The 26,153-nt window shown below is 40.1% G+C and overlaps 1 protein-coding gene across 1 annotated transcript; it reads right to left on the bottom strand.

Annotated features, from left to right (window-relative positions):
• Window positions 1-84: 84 nt before the first annotated feature.
• Window positions 85-26,079, bottom strand: VPS35 (VPS35 retromer complex component). The gene is made up of 17 exons (XM_054840820.1): window positions 26,013-26,079; window positions 19,212-19,310; window positions 17,657-17,753; window positions 16,770-16,893; window positions 15,137-15,319; window positions 14,612-14,825; window positions 13,758-13,841; window positions 13,186-13,295; window positions 10,151-10,247; window positions 9,907-10,055; window positions 9,178-9,385; window positions 8,503-8,658; window positions 5,531-5,653; window positions 4,399-4,578; window positions 3,113-3,352; window positions 2,294-2,437; window positions 85-985 (listed from the first exon to the last, which is right to left on the bottom strand). The coding sequence occupies exons 1-17, from the start codon at window positions 26,013-26,015 to the stop codon at window positions 806-808; spliced, it is 2,391 nt and encodes a 796-aa protein (XP_054696795.1). The 5' UTR covers window positions 26,016-26,079; the 3' UTR covers window positions 85-805.
• Between the last annotated feature and the right edge of the window lie 74 nt (window positions 26,080-26,153).

Here is a 26,153-nt window from a genome sequence, read left to right on the forward strand (position 1 = left end):
AAAACAGAAGTTCCTTTGTTTTTATCAGAAGGTTCAACATTAGCATTGGGTTCAGTGGGCTCTGAAGAGACATGAAACAACAGGTGTTAATAGCAACTTTATTGTTTCACTGGTGCAAAATCATGATACTGAATAAACTTGTGTAATGCATTTTCCCCTAAATTTACAGTAATGAAGGTTATACATATCTATATAGATTGCAATTTCTCTATTTTTATACTATTTGGAAGAAAATTATCTTGATAAATATGCCCTGTGCACAGTACTGGCCCTCACTGAATGTCACAGAGCCTTAATATGCAAAATATAACTTCTGTTTTTGAACATGGTACTTTAAAACTCTCCAAACATGCATTAATATATTCTAGTTTTTAGGGAAAAATATTACACTTAGTCTTAACTTGCATTAAAAGAAAAGCACAAGCAGAATCTGACATACAATAATCCCAAAGATCTGATGCTCTGTAAAGGATCAGACACAGTTTCAGATGACAGTCACTGCCAATTTAGAACTCTAGTGCTACAGAAGCAACAGTAAACAGACAGAAGAGAAATCAGAACCGGAAGAGCCCTACTATGTCACGTGGATTTCAAAGAAGTTTCAGCCATGCTAACTGATGAAACCTGTAGTTGCTGGTCCAACCTTTCAAATTTGTTAAGAGTACTCACAGGTGTTTGAAGTGCCAGACTGAACACATGAATGTTAACTTAACTTGACATTTCTGAAAGGCACAACCTATGAATCTATCTTAAAAAAAACCATACAGTATGTAAATGAAAAGAATTAAGTACAGTGTGTATCTTCCTAAAGAACAAGACCTTCATAAATTGGCCCCTCAGATTCCGGTGATTCCCTCCGCAGACGCAAGTGCTCCAGTGTGTTGTGAAAGTGTTTGTTAATCTGTTCTGTTTCTTCAGTAGACTCAAGGTTTGGGAGATCTTCTCTTATCTTCTGTATAAGCTGATTCAAAACCTGAATTGTCACCTACACGAGAACATAAACAGAACAGAGGTCATCAACAAGACCTCTGTATAAGTGCATAGACATTACTTTTAACAGACTTGTCTCTAAACTACTGGTATTTGGACAGTTCTTAGAAATATTGGCAAGACTGTATGCAGACAAACTGTTGGATGCTGCCTTCTCTTGTTCCTCATAGGACCATTCTGACTTGAGAGTTTTGTGGAGTTTCCCCCATCCCAGCAAATGAAAAGAACTTGTCATTAACCCAATAGCTTTGTAACTTTTACCGCAGCATTTCTCTCCAGTTTGTTCAATACAAATTTAAAAAGCTTTAAACAAACAAAGCACATAATCAGATTGTCTATACACTCTAACATAAACTGTTTCTTGTTAAAGTCAGTCAGGATGGCAATATCTCATGTGAAGTTAGTCTCAGTGACCAAGTGAAGTTATTCTTGGTGACAGAGGAAAGTTCGAATGCCTATGGTTGCAAGTCCAGCACTACATACCACAGCACAAAGTGCACTGCAGACCACCACTGTATCCAGGGACTATTTTTATATCTGCCAAGTGCTTGAAATTCAAAGTTTTGTTTTCATCTCCATCAGATACAGCATCTACTAAACTAGTGCACTACTATAGTGGGAAGCCAGTTCAGCTGCTGGAAATTCAGCAAATCCCTAAAATCTCTTTAGACAGTTTCTCAAGAACTACAGGGTATTCATCAACATCTGCTCTTGATCAAATGACATCAGATGGGATGTGGATCTCTACTTGACTGAGCAGCTTTTACAAACTGGATAAGTTTACTAGTTATGTACCAACAGAAAATGTATGAGGTAACTACTGTATCAGATTTCAAAATTTAAGCTGGTACATGAGATGTCATATCCATTTCTTGAAATTAAAGCTTACACCAGCCATTTGTGGTACACTCAGCAGTGACCATGAACAGCCGTAAGAATTTTCTTTCCCTTATATGTACATATAAGTTAGGTACCTCTAAAGTTAGAATCTTAGTACTTTGTCATCTAAGTCCTAGTAAGTTTTGATCTAATAGATATTTCAGGTATCCAAGTCTCACGATATTTAAGTTCATAACTAAACTGCAAAGGTTTGAAGTTTTTCCCCCACGTAAGAACAAAGTTTTATTTACAATTTTACTAGCATATCAAGAATTGACTACTCTGTTATTACCAGAACTTGTGCCTCTCATGAGAGGTTACGGAGCAAGTTGAAAAGACACGATTTAATGTATAAGTGTGAGTGAAAAGCTTAAAGAAATGCTGTTTAAAAAAGATGCAATAGAGAGAATACAATTCTACTTACTGCCTCATTTTCCTTTTCATAAAAATAGATATATCTATTCAGAATTTCTATGAAGAGCTGGACTTGCAAAGAAGGGTCCATGCACTGATTTGCTATCTTCAGAGCCTTCTTTAGGCATTCCATCACTCTTTTTCCTCCATGAAGCTAGGAGAAAAAACCCAAAAGTTACAAGAAACAAAAGACCCTTAGGGAGCTCCACTGTCTCTTCCCTTGGCACATAAATGGCACTACCTGGTGGCCTACCACAGAAACACAACACTAGACAAACTGCAGAACAAGCAGTCATTGAAAGCTTACCTTTCCTGACTGCCACCAATTTTATTAACTTTTCTGTTAAATCAGGCAGTAACATTAAGAGTTGTTGAAAGCCTTCAATTCTGTAATATGTACACTAATGTGTACTTTGAGAAAAATATTTTAAACATTGCTCTTTAATTACAACAGCTTATGTGACAAGCCCTAAAGAACACAGTTGTTTGTTTGGGTTTTTTTTAACCTTTAATTTGGAAGTTTGTTAGTTCATATGCAACCAACAGCTGCTATAATAAACACATACAAAATGCAGACTGTACCAGTCAAACTAGTTGACACGCAAAACCTTGTGTGGTACTTCCACCCTTAAATTTGAGTTTTCTCTACTTTTGTATTTATGCAACTTATACTGCAGTGAGATTTAGAAGGTTGATGTATTAGAATACATTCTAACCAAATCTACATCATTAGGTGATATATGCACTTTAGATGTAAGAGCCTTCAGAACAAAGGCAGAACTATGTTACTGAGGTAGGATGTGTTACACTGCTGCTGCTTTATTCTTACCTCCTCTCCATTCTTGTCAGTGTTTCGGCCAGACCAAAACAGATGGGCACAAGTGCTCACAGCCCGGCATTGGTCTGGCTTCTTAAGGAGTTTAGAGGCTGCCAGCGCACACTGAGTCCTCAGAGGCTCGTGGTTCTCCTCACTGAAGCACTTCATCCTCTCAAATGTCCCAATTATCAAGGTGATTGCAGCCAGCTGTGCTTTTGAATCACTGATTTCATCCTCATATAGAGAAAAGGCCTAGTGGGAGAGCAAGACTCTTAATCACTGCTTTAGAACACATCAGGGAAAAAAAAAAATCACACCTGCTAGTGACGTGGCAAGAAAATGTCCAGTTTTACATTTGTTAAAAACCTCAGGCAAGAAGAAAGATCTTTCATTGTGAGTGTCAAAGTCAAGTTAAACCCACAGTCTGGAAGTAAGTCTTGCAAGAAATACTTCTTACTTAAGTGGTCATAGTAAACAAATGTGATCTACATATAATCTGAAGATTGAAGTTTTCCTCATTTCAAGCGTCTGTTCAAATAAGGAACTTCAGTAGAAGTAGTAATCCCTGAAAAGGATTTGGTCCTTTGAAACACACAAAAGAACAGAGCAGAAATTGAGTAGTAGGTCGGTGACCACAGAGTAGGTAAGAACAGCGTGTGCACTGCTCTTACATGGATGAAGAGCCTTGAGAGAACACACCAGACTAAAAGTCTTGAACCATATCTCTAACAGAAGGAACATAGTTGTCACACTGCTCTCACCTTCAGAATTGTGCTACAATGGCAACTGATACTAGACAGTAAGGAAAAGCAAGGGGTTATCAGCAACTCAGTTTAAGAACGTGCATTAGTAGCAGTATTAGAGGAAAGATTAGGACAAAGCTTGCAACATGGATAATGTTAAATACATTGGTTCTTTATCTGATGGGGAAGATGGGAAGGTTTTTGCAACAAGTAAGGCTTAAGACCACGTTACAGGTTTAAGTGTATTTTCATCATTTATAATAGGTTTCAATACAGGGATTTTAATTAGCAAAACCCAGCCTGGCAGTTGTGAACACTGCAAATTTTAGAGAACTTCCGAAGAGTGCTTGTGGTCAGGGCAACACCAGCCAGATAACAGGAGCTGGTAGACAGTCTTGGAAGCAGTGAAGGAGCATTTTATATTGTGAAAGCTACACTCCTCCAGTGAACCAACTATGTGAGTAGGAGACAGCTGGATGGTTCAGTGTTCAAGAAACCTACCCAAGCCAAATTTAAGGTAGCATAGGACAACAACTGTAATGGTTGGACATTCACCTGGGACATGAATTCATAGGCCACAGTTTCATGATTCTCAAAGCCAATCTCTCCTGCAGCCAGTGCTCCTTGTAGGAAGAGCCGGAGAGGCAGCTCTGCCAGTTCTGCTTTGATCAGAGCACTGATGGTCTGATGAGCAAACGAGAAGATCTTCTGGCACTTCTTTTCCCATTTGTCATCCTAGAGAAGTGAAACAAGTCAAACCTTGAACAAGACCATTGCTATAAGGAAAAGAGAATCTAAATTGTAATAAGATGTGTTAAGTGCTCCAGTCCATTGTCTTCTGCATGCCAGTCCAGCCACTTATTTACTGAGGTAGTGGTGAGTGCCCTAGCAATACTGTGTTGGCCTTAGTGGGTCTTCACAAATTATTTCTTCCATTTACAAAAAAAAAAAAAACCCAAAAAACCCCCAAAAACTCACATGCATTTTTCCTACCAGTTCATAGAAACCTTCCTCAGAAGTCTATGCTGAGCTGTAGTTACCACAGCTATGCTTAGAACGTAACTAAGCAAAAGCCTAATTAGCTAAGTGGAGAAAAAATTCTATGCAGTCAGTCACTGCATTTAAAAATATTGATTTCGAAGAGTGTTTTAACAAACAGCATTTTAACTTATTTCCCCACAATAAGGGAAAATACATATTTAAGCTAACTTTCTCAATCAGAAAGCACTAAAAGGCCAAAATGGATCAGTGATTATTTTAGTGTGCACTTTTAAAACTACCATGTAAGTTAACCTGCAAAGAAGAACTTGCTTTCAGAAACATTAAAACAGTACAGCTACAGATTTAGAAGTCTATGAATTTCAATATCCAGATTTAAATCAGTTTCATGCCACCACTTGCAGTGTCGTAGTTCTCTGATCTCCATGTAAAAACACATAATCAGTCACCTTTACACAACTAGCCAATTTCTGCTTCACCATTCCTCAAGTGCTCAAGTAATTTAATATGAATTGATAAAAATCCTCCTTAAATTAGAAAGCATTCACACCTCAAATAAAAATCTGCCTTGAGCAAAATAACCCTAGCATTCTGTATCAAGTCTTAGCATACTGTAGCCAGATGAAATGCATTTTTCAGAAAGTCAAAAATAAGGAAGTATACAAGATTTACCTAGAGGTCAACTTACCACTTTGGAGTTCTCTTTGTAGCGAAAAGCAAGCTGGTATGCTGCAAAAACCAGTGGTGGTAGTGTAAAACGAATACGTTGGTTCCCACCTGCACCAAAGTGTTTCCGAGCAGTGTTTAGGATCTAAAACAAAAGCACTGTAAGCTTACAGAAGTCTTGAAAGAGATGTTATTTGCATCTATAACTTAATCTGCGCTCCATGGAACAAGAGCAGATAGACAGATATAGAGTTTACATCAGATAAATTACAGTATTTTGAGGGGACTACATACAAGTTGCTTTACTTGAATTAAATTTGTGCAGTATCTGTAGCTTTTTATGTGTTATCTGCCCAAACTTTTCCTACAGCTGCTTAATAAGTGTTAGGCAACACTTGTTGTACTATATTAACTGCAGATACATTTTGGATTGTGCAACATGATGGAAGTTGCCTGAGCTTGCATTTAATAATGACCTCGGATACATTCTGTCCTCAACTCAATGGAAGCTACAAAAAGGACTATTCTTTCTTACAATAGCCTGTAAGAAAGGAAAAAGAAAGAAACCAAGTTCATGAAAATAAACACATAAGTCAAAAATGTTTCTCATACTCTGAGAGAGACTATAGTGCCACATTCTGGTAGCAATACCTGCAACTTTTGCCATTTTCTCCTGGTTTTAGTTTTTCATTATGGTCATTAATGACAGCTTCTTTTATTGCCTTTTTCAGTTTTGAGCACAAGCTGCACACACAACATGAACGTGATACTTTTCTGCCTATCACCCTTGTTCTAAATCTGTGGAGAGGGACTAAGGAGCTCTACTTGTTTGTTCTGCTAGCTTCTCCTCTTCCCCTTATTTTGGGATTATTTCTATCTATTGATATAGTTAGTCATGTATTCTCATAACCAGAATTCTTGGGAATAGCAAGAACTCCAAGTATCAGAAGAAAAATTAATCAATCTGTTCCAAGCAAGCTAAACATTATGTTTGTTGTTTGTAATAACCTGACTCCCTTTCAAAGGGGACAACACTCAGACATGTCATATTTTACACAAACTTCTGAAATAAAACCAACACTTTTTAACTCTGATCTCTAGCAGATATGATTATTGTTTGTGTGTGTGTTTACATTTCAGAACAAAGATGCCTAGTTACTACAGCCAGGTACTACCTTGCTTTCTGGTCATAGCAGTCCCATTACCACTTTGAAACAAGCACTAGAACTGAAGCTCAAACATTTTTAGATTACATCTAGAATTCATGTAAATAACAAATAAATACAAATCTGTCTTCCCTCTTTATACACTGTATTAGCCACTTTGGCTTGTAATGCACTAAGGTGTTTGAATTTACATTTCTGATCTCTTTAAATTATGCATTCTGTATGAAAGTGAGACACCATGAAAGAACTATGAAAATCCCATAGTCTCAGATTTTTTCCTACCGTTCCTGTGATATAGGAAAATTTGATACAACCATTTGTGATGCTCATCAAGAAGCCATTAACCATTTTTACCAAAAGGTGTTAAGTAGAATTCTATACAAAAGGTAGTTTGACAAGTCCTGTGATGGCATTTAAAGGTGATCAATCTGATTAAAGCTAAGCATTGCTAGATGAGAAAGAGGACAGCCTGATGTTCAGCAGCTTTGCAAAAACAGCTTCAAGATCTCTAGCTATACAAAGTCTTTTGGGGTAAAAATACATCAACTCCCTTAGTGCCAGCATCCATTGAGGGAAGCTTTGTTCTCTATTAAAAAACCTCAACAAACTGCCATTATCTCAGCTTTTCCTATATGAATAATGGTACTTGCTAGCTGTAATCAACCCATATAGTTCTTGAAACGAATGAGAACCTGGTTGATCTTCCTGCCTTCCTCCAGCAATATTCAGAAATAACGCAGTCAATGAAGCGCAGGTCCTGAAATGCAACCCTCTCCAATGTTTGTACAGGCATTAAAGTCATGCTTCTCCCCATTACAGAAGTTGCAGCAAAGCTCTACATTTCAAGCAAGCTATTTTAATACAGTATTTCAAACTCAAGCTAAGTGAACGTCAGTAATGTTGTACATAGCTTCTACTGGATCATGTTGGTCTTTTGTCACTGTTTATACTCTCTAACATTGCTGCAACTTCAAAACATAGTCAACCAATTATATTTCAGGCACATTAACTGTAACTTCACAGTAGTCCCTACTCGGGCCTAAGTTCTGACTCCAGCTAACTAGTTGCTGCTGCTCTGTAACAGCATCCAACTTCAGCACATCTTCTGCCAGCTTCTCCAACGGATTTTGCGTAGACAGAATATCCCTGTCCCTCTGCCCCAACACACACTTCTCTATACAGGGAGATCATTTAAACTTCAAATAAACTAAAGTCAGAAATAGCAGATTAACATCAGAGAGCTACACAAAGCTTTGATGGATCAACTCAAACTGTTAGAAATAACATAATGCATAATTTTCAAGGCCATATCAAGTCTGCTGTTAAGGATGGACCAAGCAGAGAGGAAAAACATTTGTACCCACTAAGCAGCAGTATACTACAGGCTATACGAAGACTGTATATTTACACTAAAATCTGAGTCCAAACACATGAACTGTATTTTCTGAGCTTTTTGTATATTTTGATACCAAGAGAATGCAAGTGGCACAGTGCTCCAAAACTCTGCTTGCTGCTTTCTAGATAGATGGCGATATGAATTTGTCAGAATGTTAATTAAGAGTAACCATAAACTAACACAGTTGCATCCAAACTGCCCCCTTATGGGATGAAAAGTTTAAATCCACAAATGCTTTTACGTCCTTGCCTGCTTTTTCCAAATAAACATTTCACACTACCATTAAAGGTGTCATACAATGTTTTCTACTGAGTTTGTAGTGCCAGAGCACTGATGTCCCAGCTCCCAGCTACACTAAATTCTTGCATATTAAATAATGCAAGAACTGACAGTTAAGAGAGCACAAGCATTCAGAAGCATCAATCGCCATACCAGATACTGTTGGTCAGGGTCATCTGAACGTAAAAGGTGAATAAATCTTCCCACAAGACTCTGCTCATCAGCAAAGTCCTCAGGGTCAGGATCTTCAGCAGGCTGATCTGGTTGATCCTGGATCAGCGTGGATACCAAATTCATGATAGCATCAACCTGTTAAAGGCAATACAAGCTCTGTTTAAACCAGAGTAGTCTATAAGCATAAGTTGACAGCAACTGGGAACATCTTTACAGCCATTCATAGTGCTGACAAAGCACAAGGAAAGTCTATGAGCAGCTGGTGATACTTCAGGACATATTTGCCTTACTCCCTGAAGAAGGGTCCCTCTTAACAAAAGCGGGACAACACAGCAGCATAGGGGAAATTTGGATTCCAGAAGTACTATCCAGCCTTCTTTAGGTAATAGGCCTAGTTTTAAGGGGATTCGGGGTCTTTGTTCAACCCTAACAGAAGTAGTCTCTAAGATAAGGTTAGGTAAAATATGCAACGAGATACTTAAGAACATGAGTAGAATTATTAAGTGTGATAAAGCCTGTGCTAATAAGATGGGGAGGTGGGGGCACGCAGGTGGGGAAAAATGTGTCCTGAATGAAGTCACTTAGTATGCGTTTCCAAGTCTTCAAACAGTATTTCAGATACTTAGAATTTCCACTTAAGTTAACATGCCATACCTGTTCTTGGGACACAATTTCCGTGTTATAGTCCAATACATTGCTAAGCACGTAACAACTCATGCTCTTCCTGGACTCGTAATCAAAGTATTCAAAGAGTGGGTGAAAATGTTTTAGTTTCAGAACTGTCAGGATATTGTTGTAAGTATCAACAGGGATTTTCAAAAGTCTAGTCAGCTCCTTTGAAACAGCACTGCTTGTTGCAATACTAAAAGAAAACACATGCAAAACACACAATTAATCAGTTGTTCACACACGTAGACAGATTTAAAGTCTGCCTCAATACAAATTCTGATGTATACCACAACATTTAAGCAGCTTGTTGCTAGGGAGATAGGAAATAAAGTATCAAACCAAGTCCTATCTTGCTCTTTAGGATATACAGTGGAAACTGCACATTTTAAGTTGCTGATAGCAGAAGCAGAGACTATAGCTGCAAATTCAGCAAGAGGAGAACTCTAGAGTGCCATAAGGGATGAATAGATAATGACTACACACAGCGTGGCATACACATTGTGTAGCTGTGCAGCTATACAGTAGGATTTGTGCACAGGTGAGCAAGTCCTGGTTAGTCAGTAGTTTATCATGATCCTCTCAGGCTTGGCCCAGTAACCTTACACATCCAGAGCATATGTATCTGCTATGCTGCCAAGTACGGTGAAATGTAGAAGTCAAGATTTTAGAGTACTAATTGCCACTCCAGAGAGAATGCAAGAGACATTTACTTACTGTTCCAGATTAAGTTTATTGAATATTTCCACGGTTGTCTCCAACACCTTATCAACATAGTCGACACGGTCCGGGTAGCATTTCATAGCCAAGTTAATGAGAGAAACTTGCAAAGATACCACATCCTCTGAGGGCATGTCCTGGCGAGACTGAAATTTAAGACAGCACCGAGTTGATAAAAAAAGCACATAACTTTGGGGAAAAAAAAAAAAGCCAAAACTGCATGCAAGAATACACAGCATACCTGTATAACAGTAGCAACCTGCTGTGAAAAGATGTCAAACAGTTTGATATCTGCTGGGATGCCAGGCCCATCTTCACGATGTGCAAATAAAGCTAACCTGGTAACAGATAAAGGAAAGCAGCTCAGTCAGTATAGTCCTCCCACTCCTCAGATCAGGCCAGAAAGAGACATTGGCAGAAAAAGCAAGTCCTTTAGCTGTATTTGCAAGCTCTATTACAAGCAACAAGGAAATTAAGAGAAGTCAGAAGACTTAAGAGCAACTGAGCCTGGTAAATATCAGTCCTGGAAAAGTGCTGACAGAGATGGCAAGATGAAGAAAGAACAAGGACGGTGTTTCAATAATCCTTGTTCTTCAGCTAGCAGCAAGTGTTCTGTTCTGTCCAGCAGAGAAAGAGGTATAGAGTAGGCTGATAGAAAAGCAAATATCCCGCATCCATTCAACAGTATTTCTGAAGCCAGACATCCAGCACCATTCTCTGCAAAACTATCTCCAGAGAAAAAACAGAGGAAAATGCTGACTTAACTATGCTTTTTCTCCAAACACTGATGAACACGTTTGGGACTTCCACTGTTTGCAAAGGGCAAAACACAAAGTAAATTTGAAGTGGAAAAGAATACTTTTGGGGGGGAGGGGGGGAGAAGAGATTGCTATCCAGCAAGCATCCAAAAGATGTGGTTTCTCTATCTGTAACAGGAGAAAGTCATGCCAACCACCACTTTTGCAGAAATCAGACACAAGATAAGAATCACCACTATAGGAAGGCTAGCACCTTACCAAACCTGCACCTTAAAAAGCTCAGCATTGCTATCTGTGCTTTCTAATCTTAATTAGAGAAAGACCTACAAGTATATTTAGGAAAAGGCACCTGATTAAAATTATTATAAGTTATTTCTTACAGGGTTTCTAAACTTTGATTCTGAATGAACTCTGGGTCTAAAACAAAGAGGCAGGTAAGAAAAGGTTCAGGTGCCAAAATACTTCACTGTCAGGAAAAATAAACATTGAACTATGCTTATATTTCATTAGGGTGGTAACAAGCAGACTTTCTACAGCCAGGAACAATCACTGCCTTTTTTCAAAGGGAGAAGGCAGCTTTTCTTGGCAACAGCTCAGAGGGTAAGGCCGGCATGCTACAAAGTATGATCAAGTTGCAGGCAGATGGCAGCATAATTAAAAGCTATGAATGGTTTAGTAAGGCAAGAAAGATCCCAAAGCAGCAAGACTATTTGCAGAAAGATTCCTTTAAAAGGAAAGCCCCATGGGAATAGGGACTAAAGCTTCACAAGCTTCCTCAGCAGTTGTTGATGTTCAGTTTCAATTATCCCACGCCAGCTGAAATATGCCAACAGGCACTGCCTGTAAGGGGCAGATTCACATCTTAACTACACAATACTGAAACGCACCTAACAACTCTAACCCAAACACAAGAGCAACATCTTCCCTACATGCATGGATTCCAAGAACTGATCCACTCATATCCTCCAACATGTGCCGCAACATTACAGTCAAAAGCACAAGTTGCCATACTACAAAAAAGATAATCGTCACACTGCCACCTTTTGATGCTTGTCCTATAGCCAAATAAGGTGGCTCTGGAAGACACTGAAGTGGCCCAACAAAACACAGTAGCAATAAATCTAGGAGGGCAGCAGGTTCGTTGCCAGTAAGTTTATTACTGTTGTTTTATTACTGTTATTTGTAACAGTAAGAATAGAAAACCTACTGTGGAGGTAATACCAAGGTTGTTTAGGTCCTCTAAGTAGGCTTGACAGCAAAAGCTACCTGAGAAAAGCCTTCTTGCAAGAATTACATTGCTACACACTAATGTAAAAAGCTAGCCAAAGATCCTGTGCCTCTGTTCAAAGCAGTCTCAAGACAGTCTCAGAATTATATTGTTATAGGCAATGCTTCTTGGGATTTTGGGATTTTGTGGGGTTTGGTTTTTTTAAAGCTAACAAAATTATGAAAAAATCTCAGCCACAGCAGCAAAATTAATTCCTGTGAACATCTCTGGATGAAGGCAGAGCTGCTTTTCTGCCAAATGCACAAATACTTAAGAGATACTCCAATAAGACCAAAGACCTGAACAGATCTGATGTAATCTGAAGAAAACAAACTACAGATTTGTTCAGTAAAAAATTCAAGATCTTAAGTTATACCAGTCATGCATAATATACATGCTCCATCTCCAGGCATTAGAGAAGATAAAGAAACAAAGCCACAACAACCCTACTCATTGCTGAATGCCACTGGGACTCAAGGTTCCAATGGAACCGAAGTCCACACGTGGATCAGATATACAAAGGTACGTATGTTTGTGTGCAAGTGTAAGGCTTTTTTGAGGCTTCAAAAAAGCCATGCAAGTGCTCTTCCTTTCTGCAGTAAGAAAGTACTGGTGACTCACTGATATTCTGTGTTGCTTCCTTTCAGGATACAAATCTTCAGTTGCAATTTCTCCCCCACATTTGAATTCAATGCAAGCAGTTTTAAGCAGCATCTCCACAGGAAAAATACACTTTTGGGAGAACAAGCAGGAAGCTAGTGGTAAACTAAGAATTAATAAGGTAGATCCATTTCCTACTAGCTCTTTCATCAAGATGCATGCGTTATGTTCTCTGATTAAAATTGCAAGGCAAAGTATCCTTGATATACGATTTAGCCATTAGGATCTTCAAGTTTTCAAGAAGTACCTGTGACCAATATGGCTGTCAAGCAGAACACTGGTGCCACTTTAGTTCAGAAATATGAAATTGGTCAATACTAAATGGGTTGTTTCCTGGTTTAATCTGTTTACTAGTTTTAATCAGTTCTTAAAGCAGGTTTCATTAGAAGCTGTAAAAGCAGAGTCCAGAGAGCAGAAGCTATAGAAATAATATTCTTCACAGCCTTAATTACAGCTGATGGAAAGACACAGAAACAGTGAAGTTAAGCAATATTACAAATTGAAAGCTTTCAAATGCTAGAAGAATTATCATCCGCTTGTGCACAACACAAACTTAATTTTGAGTCAATTTCCACCCCCTTGGTCACTCACCTGTCAATTAAAGCAATAATTATATTTTTCACATTCACATTTTGGTGCAGCTCAGCACAGGCTCTGAGAAATGGGTTCAGGGTTTGGAGGTGAAATTCATCTGGGAAAACCTGAAGTTTTAGATCAATAGTCATCAAGTTATAAACTGAATTTGCCCATTGTTACACAGCAGTAAAATGCAACAGAGTAATTCTAAAGCAGATAGCCACATAGTAAATACGGTCTGGCCTACGAAGGCTTTAGGGTTCCCCAAGCTGACCTTGGCTGGGTAAACGCATGAAGCAAGAGATGCAAGACAAATGGGTAACTTGAAGGCCCAGCTATCTATTACAATTCATACAGCAGGCACTGCTGCTCAGATGCTTACAAGCTTCCACAACAGAAGGAGCACAAAATGGATTCATCTCCACTCCGCCCATCTGGTAAAAAAAAAATTATGGGACAAGCCACTGTGTAAGAGTCCCAGTGATGTTTTCTAGTTCGTGAGGAAGAGGTGAAAGTAGCCTGAATCTGACTAAGAGTACAGGAGTCTCCCTGTGTCCCATCACTGCATCTGAATTTAAGCAGCTCACCTGTATGATGCACTCCATGAGGTACTCCTGAGCTAAAGCATCTCTACAGTTTACAACTTGCTCCAATATTCCAGGCAGAACAATCTGAAACAGGAAAAAACCTCTTGCAGTGATTTTACGATTACTTTCTAAGTTTATATTCACACATATGCATTTAATCCAAGCAGAGCAGTATTTCTAACATTTCTTAGCTTATTCTTTACATAAAGGCTTTCTGATAAAAAGTCCTGTTTTTCAGCAGTTCCATCCTTCAGAGAAAAAAACCCCAATGGTCTCTGACATCTGTCCCTTTCATACATTACATAACCTGCAAGCTTTGATTTACTAAGTCAGTGCTACTAGCTTTGCTGGCACATACCTCTACTCAGGGTCTCAGCAGTACCGCTCAAAATAGTTTTCAGCAGCTATATGGTAGAACTTACAAGGGACTGACTTCTAAATAATACCTTTGCTTGACTGTCATGTCATGCAATAACAGTTCTCTTCAATGCTTTGGGAAGCATAGCTTCATTTAACTTGTAAAGTCTATCACAGAACACTGTATGTATACACATCCTTTAAACCAACTCATTGTTCTATAAGTAAAATGGGAATCAGGAAGGAAAGTTTTAAAATTTCTTGCTAACATTACAGAAAAGCTTACAGGAAAAATGCACTAGTCATGTCCTTAGCCTCACAACACATTATACAGCTTCATTAGCATTCAGAACTTTTCCTCAGGTGAAGAGTTTGAGAAGCACAGGATACTGAACTTTTAGCATAGCTATAACACTTCAAGCTGCTCATCTGAATGTCCAAACTGTTTTTATCCTGAAAAAGTAACAGAAGTCAGAGAAGATGGACAGACACCTCACCTGCTTATATCGCTCCACATTAACACCTTCCAACTGACTGAGACGAACCAGGTTCGTTCCTACTAGGATTCTCAGTTCCTGCCTTTCTCGTTCCCTTTTCTCTCTGTCCCGACTATGGCCCTGGTGTTGCATTCGCACCCAAAGTTTGTTCATCTCAGCAAAGTTCAGCAGCACAAAATCCATCGAATCACTGATGTCTCCAGTAGTTTCTTCACTGCAAGTGAGAACAGGAAAAGCTTGTCAGAGGCATTCATCCTTCCATCCACTGGTGAACATCCAATTTTTAAGAAGGTAGGAGGGTGGGAAAGTATGTGGTGGCACATCTAGGTTCATAAGAAAGGTTCATATCCTCACGTGTGAGAAACCTTCGTTCCGGAAGGGAGTTTTTAATGGACAAAACAGCTGTCAAGTCTACAGAGTTCTAACATATTTACTTCTCTCAAACCTGAAGGAAGTCATACAGAAAATTTAAATATGTTCTGTTAAAAACAATAATTTTTTAAAGTTATAGCCCATCTTTCTTACTCTGCTTGCTCGCCTTCATCTGGTAAGATATTCCTGGTACACTGCAGGAGATAGTTTCTAAGAAAGAGGCCTCTAAGAGGATGCTGTACTCCACGGCACATCTCCACCAGGTCTTTCAAAATATCTTTCCTGGACTGTGGAAATGACTTGACATAGACAACACCTACTGTTATCAGGAGATACCTGCAAAAGGCACAGAATCAAACAATAAATTGTGAAGTAACAATACCATACTTAAAGGCAACGGTTCCTTTCTTACATCCTGGTAGTATTACCAAAGCACAGAAAGCAATAAAATATCATCTAGGTCCCATAATTTTGGATATTTAGTCAGCTTTCAACTCCTATTCTCCTCTGCTACAGAGCACAGCAAGTCTGAACAAACACTTGTCCTCATTATAATGCTTTATACACTGAATGTGTAAATGCTGAGCATGCATAGGTTCTGAGTGCTCTCAGACTAGCTTGTCTATACTTCCAGTATTCCACTAAGCTGGAAAACAGCTCTGGCATATATAGATAAGTAATCTATTATGGTGAAGCAGTTAAGCCTCTTTCACACAGTAGTCTAGCTGTTATGCTCTTCAGAAATCCCCAGACCTGAACTCATTCCTTCAGCATCTCTATACTAATCAACTGGTAGACGTAACATGCAAGATGCAAAGGACTGGTGCTCCAGTATACTTGGACTACCCTTCAGCTTAAGAGAGAAAACATACAATGCTCAGAACCTTCACATACTCAGTTTAGAGGCCTCAACCCTCCCTGTGCACTTCTCTGCCTCATGTATGGATGTGCACAGAACCTCCATGAAAGCACCAGAAGTGTTCATCAGGGAGAACTAGAGCCTACATCAAGCAGGCAGGAAGACAACTCAAATGATTACGCAGAGGGGTAAAGATATTGCGGAAGTCATTAGCCAAACTCCAGAAACTGCATGAGGATGCAGTCTGGTGTCTCCAAAGCCTCTTCCTGGCACGAACATAAGGTCAGGTATTAAAATCTGCAATACCAAGCATGAATATCTAAAAGATCTATTCCAGCCCAATGGTCGCATATTTAAAGATAAGCCTTCCAGTATCATCTCTACCATGCTAACACACAGCCAAAAAAGATATTCAGAATCAGAAAGCTTTTAAGAAGTTACAGAAATTTTCAGCTTCCTTTTCACACTTCTTACTTTCCAAAGTGACAGACTGTTACGAAGCATCTACTGTGTGTGAGAATCTAAGACCTAGATCCTCAGGTACAAGTTCATTAACAGATAACAGAAAAAGTTAATAAATGTGTAGACAATCTCACTGATCAGAACGTGGTACTTGGTAAATCTTCCACTGACCAGCTCTTTACTCAAAAGCCAATTTTATTCCAAGATCAAAGTGCTTTCATCTTGGTCATGTGCAAAACCAACACAGTGGCAGGAGGAACTGACTTTCTGCAGTTGCACTCTTGGCATAAATCTCAGAAGTCTCATAGCAATCCACTCTTAAGATATGCAGAAATACTATTCACCATTGCAAACCGAATTCTTGCTGTCAAGCAAGAATGCAGAGTCAATCATTATCTGAACCCAGGGCCTGACCACTATTCACCAATTTAAAAAAACCCACAGCACTAACATATACACACTTACAGTCTTGGAATAATATTTCCAGCATACTGCACTAGCTCATAAAGGTCTGCCACTTTCCGTCCTTTGGCAAATTCATCTGTCAGGTAAACTTCTAAGTAGTGTAGTTCATCAGAAATTGCCATGTCTTTTTCTCATAGTTAAGGATTTTAAGTCAGAATGTCTACATAGCAATTTGCTCATTCACACCAAGGAGGAAAGATGCTATACCAAATACAATCATGCTTAGGTAGGTAGTACTTCTGAAACAAAAATCACTATTGGGATAAATGTGCAAAGTTAACCACAAGTGTTCAATTGTCATTTTTATCATATTAGAAAAGGAGAAGAACCCTAATAAAATAGTGAGCAAATGAATGTGACTGAACAGAGTAAAGGCATACTATGCGTCACAGAAGAATATCACCCACGCACAGAGAAAATATTTGAATATATCCACATTCTATTCCCAAGTCTCATGAAAAGGCTCCCTTCTTCAGATACCACAGTATGCACAAGTTAATACATCCAGGCACTGTCTTATGGTTAGAAGCTAAGATAATAATAATGAAGGGCAAAAAATAAGTTGGTTTTTCAGATTTTTGGGGTAGCATAATGCAAACAGAGATGTTTTACAGAGCTGATATTTTTAGAGACCTAGACTCCTGAAACCTCCCAAAGGAAGATATGCAAGACATTAGAGACCTGCTTTATACCAATGGGAAAAGATGAACTTACACAGTGAGCAAATAAGTGTATATCCTCCTACAATATATCCAGATAACTAAATACTGAGGAGAAAAGTGCTAGAAAATATCTGAGACCAATGAGACATCACTGTACCAAAAAACAGATGAACATTTAATTCCAAATTCAGCATTTCAACTATTTGTTTCCTCTTCAAAGGATACAGAGCTCATAATAGCTCTTTGGAGATAACATAGAAGTCCGCAGCTCACCAAGCATGTTGGAAGCATGTTTCAGAGCATCCATGAGCTTGTTTTTGTCCTTTAGAGGAAGAAAGAGAGAATAGTCTGTAAGAAATAATACTACGCAGCTACAGTATTTTAGAAGGCTTTTTTTTTTTTTTACCTTTTTCAAAAAGCACACAAAGATTAAGTAAACATCAGGAAAGCATTAACTCAAATCAAGTGATTTAGTTTCTAGCTTGTACTACATTGCCCATCCTAATTAAGTGCAACATTATACCTGAAGGTAGTATCTGAAGAGAGCTACAGTGCTAGTTGTAATACTAAGGGTAAAAAAACCCTAAAATTTTGCTTATGCAGAAATCTCCACCCACCACTCAGATTCTATCCAGCAAGCAAAACAGAACAGACTCCCTCCCTCCTCAATCTGGTCTGTTGTTTTGCTCAGATCTCATGAAGAAACCCCTGGCAGACGGAGGATATGCACTGCCAGCAGACCACTGTTAGAATTAGATTCCTTTCCCCTACTTCTCACCCAAGAACAACAGCTTACCGAAAGCCACAGTTTATTAGGCTGCATATAACTTACACTTATGATGTATATAATCACCTGGCATCACAAAATACAGGACAAACTTCTAATCTACCACCTATGCATACTTGTTCAACCCACCATAAGAAGCAGCATTAAGTTTTGGGGGAGAACAGAAGGAACTGTTGGTGTGATCCACTTAGTATATTGCCACTGAGTTACACATAGCAGTGAAAAGCTAAGCTGCAGCTACTTCAAAGATTTCAAAAGCATTCCACAGAGCATAAAGCTGGAAGAGGTGTTACCTTTCTTGCTACCGTCATTTGGCTGTAAAGTTAGCTTGACTAACCATGTGGAAATATATGGCAATATGTAAGTTTTCATTGCAACTTTAAGCAGTTTCTCCAAATAAAAACAGGCTTCTCAAACCCAAGAAAGCTACACTTGATGACATCATCTGCCTGCACTGGCTACAATTTCAAGATAAAGATCGCAGCACAACCCTAGCTAATGGTGTTTTCCAGTCATAGAAGAATTTATGCATCAGTCTACAATTAATCACTACGAAATTTATCCTATGCAGCAGGTAAGTCATTAGCAGCCTCACAGTCTGTGGTTCATGCCAAGAGAAGACTACATGGAAAAAACAACAGTATGTTGAACATAAACAATAATAGTTTCTCATCACATAGTTCCATGAATTTGAGTAATAACCTTCTGATGTCAAATGGCAGGCTTATTCTCAGTTTAGGTTTACTTAAATGCAAGCACATAAGTTATAAAGGTTAATTTATCTTGTCTAACACTGGAGCAAAAATCGGGAAGACACATTCAAAGAATACTCAAGGTTCACTCTCATCGAATAGCTGCCTCATTTATTTGCAAAGCTTCTGCCAGAAAGACCCATAAAGGGTTAATTTTCCTCACAGCACTAGAGATCAGTGCTGATTTATTGTACTCCCAGCAGACAAGAAGCTTCACTGCATTTTAAAGTCACATTCTTACCAAGCATCTCTTCATCTGGAAAGACTGCACCTTCACAGCCTGAATGGCTTCATCCAGGAGTTTTTCCTGTTCATCCTGAGGAGATTGCTGTGTTGTTGGCTGGAGGAAAAAAAACAGAATTCAATTATTTTTATGAAGCTGTTTATGACTTGTTTCAAACAGGGTTCCTGTAGTTTAGAACACAGTGCAAGTGACACTGCAGTGTGACCACTCAAGAGTTATCAGAAATAGCTGCATGACATGTAAGGGAGAAAGCTCCCAGTACTCCGAAAAACCTGAGGGCAGGGAGGAGAAAGGTTATGGGTAGCCTGCGAGCACTGTTGCTTCTTGCAGTGCAAAGCCATAGGCACACAACAGGGTCAACTTTTCCCTTTTAACATTTAGAGGTCAAGAATCCAGTCCAAGTATCTGGCAAGAAAAAGCTTCAAGAGAATGCAAAGACATCACCATGCTGAGAGGAAGTATTGCTACTTCTTGACACAGAGCTTCAAAGCAATGCCCAGACCACACACACTGCAACTGCACAGATGCTTTCAGTACTCACAAGTTCAATTAACTACTATCTGAGCCACACAACTCTGTTAAGGACAAGTTTCAGATAAGCAAAGGACAAAGTACAGTTGGTGCTTTCCAGAAGCTAGAAGCAACTTGCAGGAAGCAACAGAAAACTGAAGAGAAGCAACAACTCTTCATGTCCCTTACTTGTCCCAGTGACCCTCTTACCTCTCCTCAAAAGAGGCACGTTCCAGGCCTTCAACTTTCAACACCTTTTGCTTTTCCAATGATCACACTGCATTTTCTTACATTATTAAATCCATTGCTTATAGCTTTAAGTTTCCCCCCAACCCAGCAATAATACTCCTACTGCAGCTGCTCCCTGCCCTCTACCAGACTGATGAGATTAGTTTCTACACGCATTACCCTCTAAGATGTCCAGATTTACCTAGCTCAGAACCCCTAATGCTGTCCCCACCTGCAATGTGCCTTCCTCCTAACACCTTACAAGGAAACACCACCATCCACCTATTGTTTAGGCCAGTCTTCAGCACCTCATTAAGAGGCTCCCAGCCTCTCCTTTTTGTTTCAGATGGCCTCTCTGAAATATTGACAAAGATAAAAGTGCTGATGTTGTGTCCTAATTACATCTTTGCTAGTCTTGACAAATACCATGCACAGTGATTGGCACAGCAGGTTCTCCGAGCCTGTAGCTTCAGTAATTTCTCAACTATTTATACATGTTCCTCTCATCCACTGTGTTCAGAAGGTACCTGGTCTCCTCTTTTTAACTAAATCTCAGTAACAAGCTAGCAGACCATGAATTACATCATTCTAATGTTCTTAAAAACAGTATCTTCAGTACCAACTCCTCCCACACACCCCATGCTTGGAGTCCTCATGAGTATCTTTTGATGAGAGATTAAAATTGAGGTCTTCATTAAAACAGAGGGTTTAGTTTAACAACAACTTGCCTTGGCACATCTGTTTCTCCCATATTTAATTGGGTTTTGTTCTGCAACTGGAATCTCCCTAATAAGAACGGCAAACAGTATCTCTGCCTTGTTCTCCCCACTATCCTTTTTCACATACAGAAATCAGACAAGCGCCATGCAATACTGTTCTTGCCTTGATCATGCCCAAATAGGCAGTGAATCTCTGCCTTTGAAGGTTTTCAATCAGCTAGGCAAAACCAAGGCTGATCTGATCTAACATTGCTGACAATCCTGCCTCAAGCAGGAGGTTATATGAAATAAAGGTTCCTTCCAATCAACACTTCCGTGACTCAATGTGCCTCAGTAATATTCAAACCATGCACAATAACTAATTAACAAGCCTATTTTGTCAACAGAAAAAACCTACCTCTTCTAATTAGAGACACTGCACCTCTTACAAAGCGCTCTCTATAATTAATCACATAAAGTGCAGGTCTTCCAAAAATGACTGAAGTATAAGGTGAGAGTGGTATCCATAGCCAGATGACCCTATTTCCCAGGCAATTCAATAGCTACGAACTCTAGAAAACCTCCAACTGTGAAGCAAGTACATTCTGCCAACAGAATATTGCTGTAATTGCTAAGCTTTATTTGTACCATGCCAGATCAGACTTTCAAGGAACAGAAAATGACAGTGCTGGGACTAGTGTGCAACAATCAATATCAAAGCATCATGTAACAGACCTGCCGAATTATGACTATGCCAGCACATGTGTCACCCTACAGTCCCCTGAACGCATATTAGCGCTTTAGAGAAGACACGTCACTACTGAGCTGAATACCACACGCTCTGACCACACCAGGTATCCCTATATTAAAGCACAGCTAGAAACAGTGGAGTAACATTAACACTAGCCACAAGTTCCTAAATCCCCTTTCTAATGGGCATTAAGCTTACGCAGCTACCAGTCCTGCTCTTCCATCCCCAGTTGTTTGTGGGGCCACACAGTGCTGGGAGAGCTATTTAGGCTGTAAAGCATCAAATAAGCTAGAACGTTAGCCCAGCTGATTGGTAGTTTACCATTCATCTACTTCACCCTACAACCACATAAAACCTTGCAAGTAGGGGTGTGAAAAGGCAGCCTTTGACAGCAACGCCAAGTTAAAGCATTTATTGAAACACATAACATTTGCTACAGCCCCAAAAAGTGGTTGACAGAGTGCACACACATCAGTCTCCTTAATTTTGGTGTGAAAACAACTGGTTAAATCATAATGGCTACTACAAGTTTGACTGCTTTAGATGATACAAATAATGACCTCATCAGAGATATCTAACTGAAGGTATACACTTTCTTATGCAACTTTAACCACTGGTTTTTTAGTGACAGTTGGGGAAATAATGGTATTTCAGAGCCTTGCTCTATCAGACCTAGCTTTCCCATTTATGATGAACAAGAGTCAGCTTTACATCAAATTCTGTCTGCATCAACAGAAGACATTGACAGTATTTCCATTTCTGCTCTAAATCTGAGCACCAAGGCCCCACACTGTATTCAACGTTGGGACTGTAGTAAGTACAGGACTGAATTCACTGATACAAGCATTTCCATGTTACCGTATTTTTTTCTTCTATAGCTCTTCAAGATTAAAATTACATTCATATCTGTTCCGATTTGGAGACTGAAAAGGTGATTGGTATAAACAAAGATGTCTTTACTACTAGGGTACTGCACTTCATGTCTAAAGAAAAGACAATCTCAGTATTTTACAGTTGCACAGGCAGCGATATAACCTACTACTGATTGTAACAAGTGTACAACCAAAGCAGTCTGAGATGTTGTTTGCAGCAGCTTTACTTCTACATGAAGAGAAAACATGTTAACAGCAACACCACTGAACAACTTCCAACCTTCTTACTTTTCAGTTTTCAAAGTCTGAATATTCAATCAGCTTACCCTTTTCTTCCTACTTCAGAAAGCAAGCTACTTTCAGCTTCAGAATTTTAGAGCATTTCTGCACATAACCTGGTTATTACCAAGTGATGCACAAGATCACATGAAGATACACATGTCCTGATACATATGCCAGAAGTTTGAGGAAGTTGTAGCAAAAAGCAACTGAGGTAAAGAGAACGTACAGCAAAAGCCTACCAATGACAGTTAGCAGGGCACACACCAAACCAGAAACCAGTTCTTCTGTCAGATACAATGTGGAATAAAGCTGTTTATTTTCTGTATCTTCCACTTCAAATGAGGAACCTAATAACACAGGATGTTATTTTCAAGTGTTATTTTATCAAAAATGCAACTGCGCTGTAGAGTCCTATGCCAATCTACAAACAAAAGTCTTGAACATAAGCTTTTGAAGTGGCAGATACTTCGACACTGGAGAAAAGCAGCAGTACTCTGTAACCAAGGCACAGAACGTCCTGCCTTGTCAACAGCATGTACAATAAGGTATAAACTCCTGCATGAACACAAGATAAGCAATTTATAGCAATTATGCAGCCATTTAGACTTTAGAAATGCCTTATCCCCATTAGGTACACTGCAAATGCTGAAGAAAAAAGGAGAGTTGATGTGAACAGAGTTTTCTGCTTTACTTGCTCCCTAACCTTTTTTCTGCTGAAGCCACAAGGAAGCCAGTGGGCAGCGAGGAGGGGACAGAGAACTGCCTCTTTCAGCTGCACTACCAGTTTCTGTACAACAGACCATAGCCTTTTTCCAACTTTGAAGAAAGGACTATCATAAGTTACCACATGCAAGCTATGGAAGTCCCAACACACAAGCAGCTGAATTTGACAGAGGGGTGAGGAGAGCTGGCTTTTGGTGTGGGTTTTTGTTTGTTTCGGGTTTTGTTTCTTTGTGTTTTTTTTTAAATAAAAGCTAGTGAACTGTAAGTCGCCTTGGAAAACAAGAATTTTTTTTAAACCCAGAACTAGCTTGGAAGAAGTCTACTGCCTGGCTAATCAGAGTGGGTAATACAAGTTATCCTGTAGATAACAGTTACAAAAGTGTATTATCACAGCAACAAACGTTATTCTGGACCGTGCCTATCCTCATAATAGCAACTGTTCTTGAGCATACAATATGAACTTTACATCTATTGTGTAGGATTTACTTATTTTCCACCACTCATCTCCATGAGAAGACTTATATAAAATTCATACTTAGTTTCATACTTGAGACTTAGCTGCACTCTGGAGATGGTTATAATTTTGGGTCAATATGTTGACTAGTTAAGATGCTCATTCCATTTTTAAAAAAACCTGTAAATTGCAGTACTCAGTAGAAAGAATTACATAGTATTGAAATACAGCAGAACTCAAGGCAAGCTTGTGGAGCCTACCCAATAGCTTGGATTCTGGCGACACAGATATCTTAAGTTGGATGCAGAGTATAAATACTACAAAGTAGAAGGTTTTGCTTCTGTTCCAATCTAAAGTTCATTAGATTTACCCTACCTCCTCCTAGTTGGACTTTATTAGGGCTAGCTACCAGTCAGTCACCACTGAGACATTTAAAATGAATGCTACCCAAGAGAGAAGATGGGTTAGCTACAGAAGCAGATCAAGACAACTGTCAGCCTACAGATGAAGCCTGGGTGCACACAATACATCACTGTAAAAGTCACCGAGCTGCTTGGAATTAACAAAAAAATGCATCAGTATTTTATATCATATTGAAACCGTTACTCTGCAATACTGAAGGCAACTCCAGAACTTCTGTTATATCTCACAGTATAGGAGCTCAAAGATGAGCCAGAGGGAAGAAAACATTTTTCACATGTTTAAACTGGTACTGCCACAGGAAGCCATAAGACATTAACAAGAATCAAGGGGCTGGACTTTTTATTCAGGGGATGATCAAGAACAGCCAGAGTCCTCTTAAAAATCAGTCTTGTTAAAGGTACTTAAACATTTAGCTTCGAGGTTTAAAACAAGCTTGGCAACAAGAAATGGCAGTGGAGCCGAATTTCGTACAGGGGATTATCCCATGTTTAACACCTAGAAGTTTATTTTTTCCTGAACCACCTGATATCAGCTATTCTTAGAAAGAGGACACGAGAGCAGTCTCAGGCCAGTTTCCATGGAAGTGACAGAGGAAAGTTGTATCGTTCTTGAGTTAGTGACTACCACAAAGTATTTCTCTGGGGGACAGAGACCGCTGTCTAAGTAGATGTAGCATTTCTCATCACCCAATTGAATATTTTCCATTTATTTTTCAAGTTATATTACAGGTTTCGCCCACACACACATCTCTAGAGGATATAGCATTAAACTTATACCAACATACGCATAACTTTAAGAAGAAAGGCTGTCCCAAAAGCCTAGGAAATGCACAATCTCTGCTTTATAAAGCACTCGGGTTTTGCCTCACTGTCTAGATCCTGTTAGTGCTGTCTATACTCCACAGCTAGGCTAATCAACACACTGCAACGGTTATAGCAAGTGCTGTGTAAAATTTTACTGAATATTAAATACCACAGAAGACACGTACTAAACAAGTAGACTTTTCTATTTTACCAGGAAACTTGATTGTCACCATATTTTTATTGAAAATTTAAAAGCATTTCCTAATAAGAGGTATTCCCATACTGAAATTTCAGGTTTGCTTCTCTAATAAACATCAACATTTGTTCCAGACCAGCTTTATCGAGCAGGGCCCACCAACACACAACCGTTTTTTCTGCAGGAAGAGAAAGGGGGTTCACTAGGAAAGCTTGAAATAGCAGTCCTGGAGGGTCAGGAATAACTGAACAGCAGACTGCAGCGTGGACAACAAGAGCACACATGCACAGCAGCAGAAATGACATAACCTCGGGTTTACGATAGAAGCAGCACGCTAAAATACATTAAACTCTGAACGCAAGTGCAGCAGCGGCTCCCTAACAAGAACACCTCCCTCCCCTGCGCCCCTACAAGCAAACTCGGCTGAACCCAGTAAAGCAGCGACCTGTACCGACCCGCCGCAGCAGCGGAGCGCGGGCAACGGTCGCGACCGATACCGCGGACACAACGGGCCCAGCCCTCACCTCAGCCCCACCCGGGCCGCGCGGCGGCCTCCGGGCCCGGCTCCGGTCCCCCCACCCCGCCAGGCCCGGCCCGCCCCCACCGCCGGCCGAGCGCGGCCGCTGACGGCGCTCCCAAGCGGCAGCCAGCAGGAGCCCCCAGGCCCAGGCCGACCCCGGCCAGCCGGGCCTGCCCCTCAGCTACCGGCGGGCGCGGGCCGGACCCCTCCCACCCGCACACAGGGCGGCGGCGAGGGCGGCGGCGAGGGCGGCATCAGCGCCGGCTCCCGCGAACCGCACCCCATAGCGCCCGCCGGCCCCTCCCGCCGCGACCCGGCCGCCCCCCACCGCCCCTCACCATGGTCGCGCCGCCGCCACAAGCCGCCCCCACCAGCAACACCCCGCAGCGCCGCGCACCGTCATGTGACTGCACCGCCCGCGCCGCCCCGCCCCGCCGCTGCGCCGTGGCCTTTCCATTGGTCCGCTTCGAGGAAGTGGC

Source organism: Grus americana, chromosome 13 (assembly GCF_028858705.1).
Source record: "Grus americana isolate bGruAme1 chromosome 13, bGruAme1.mat, whole genome shotgun sequence".
Lineage (NCBI taxonomy): Eukaryota > Metazoa > Chordata > Aves > Gruiformes > Gruidae > Grus > Grus americana.

Bases quoted from the DNA above. Each gene is read 5' to 3' on its own strand.
- VPS35 (XM_054840820.1), bottom strand. The intron at 10,056-10,150 runs GTATGCTGTGTA...CTTAAATTTCAG, and splicing joins AGGTTGCTACTGTTATACAG to TCTCGCCAGGACATGCCCTC. The intron at 9,386-9,906 runs GTAAGTAAATGT...GTTTTCTTTTAG, and splicing joins AATAAACTTAATCTGGAACA to TATTGCAACAAGCAGTGCTG.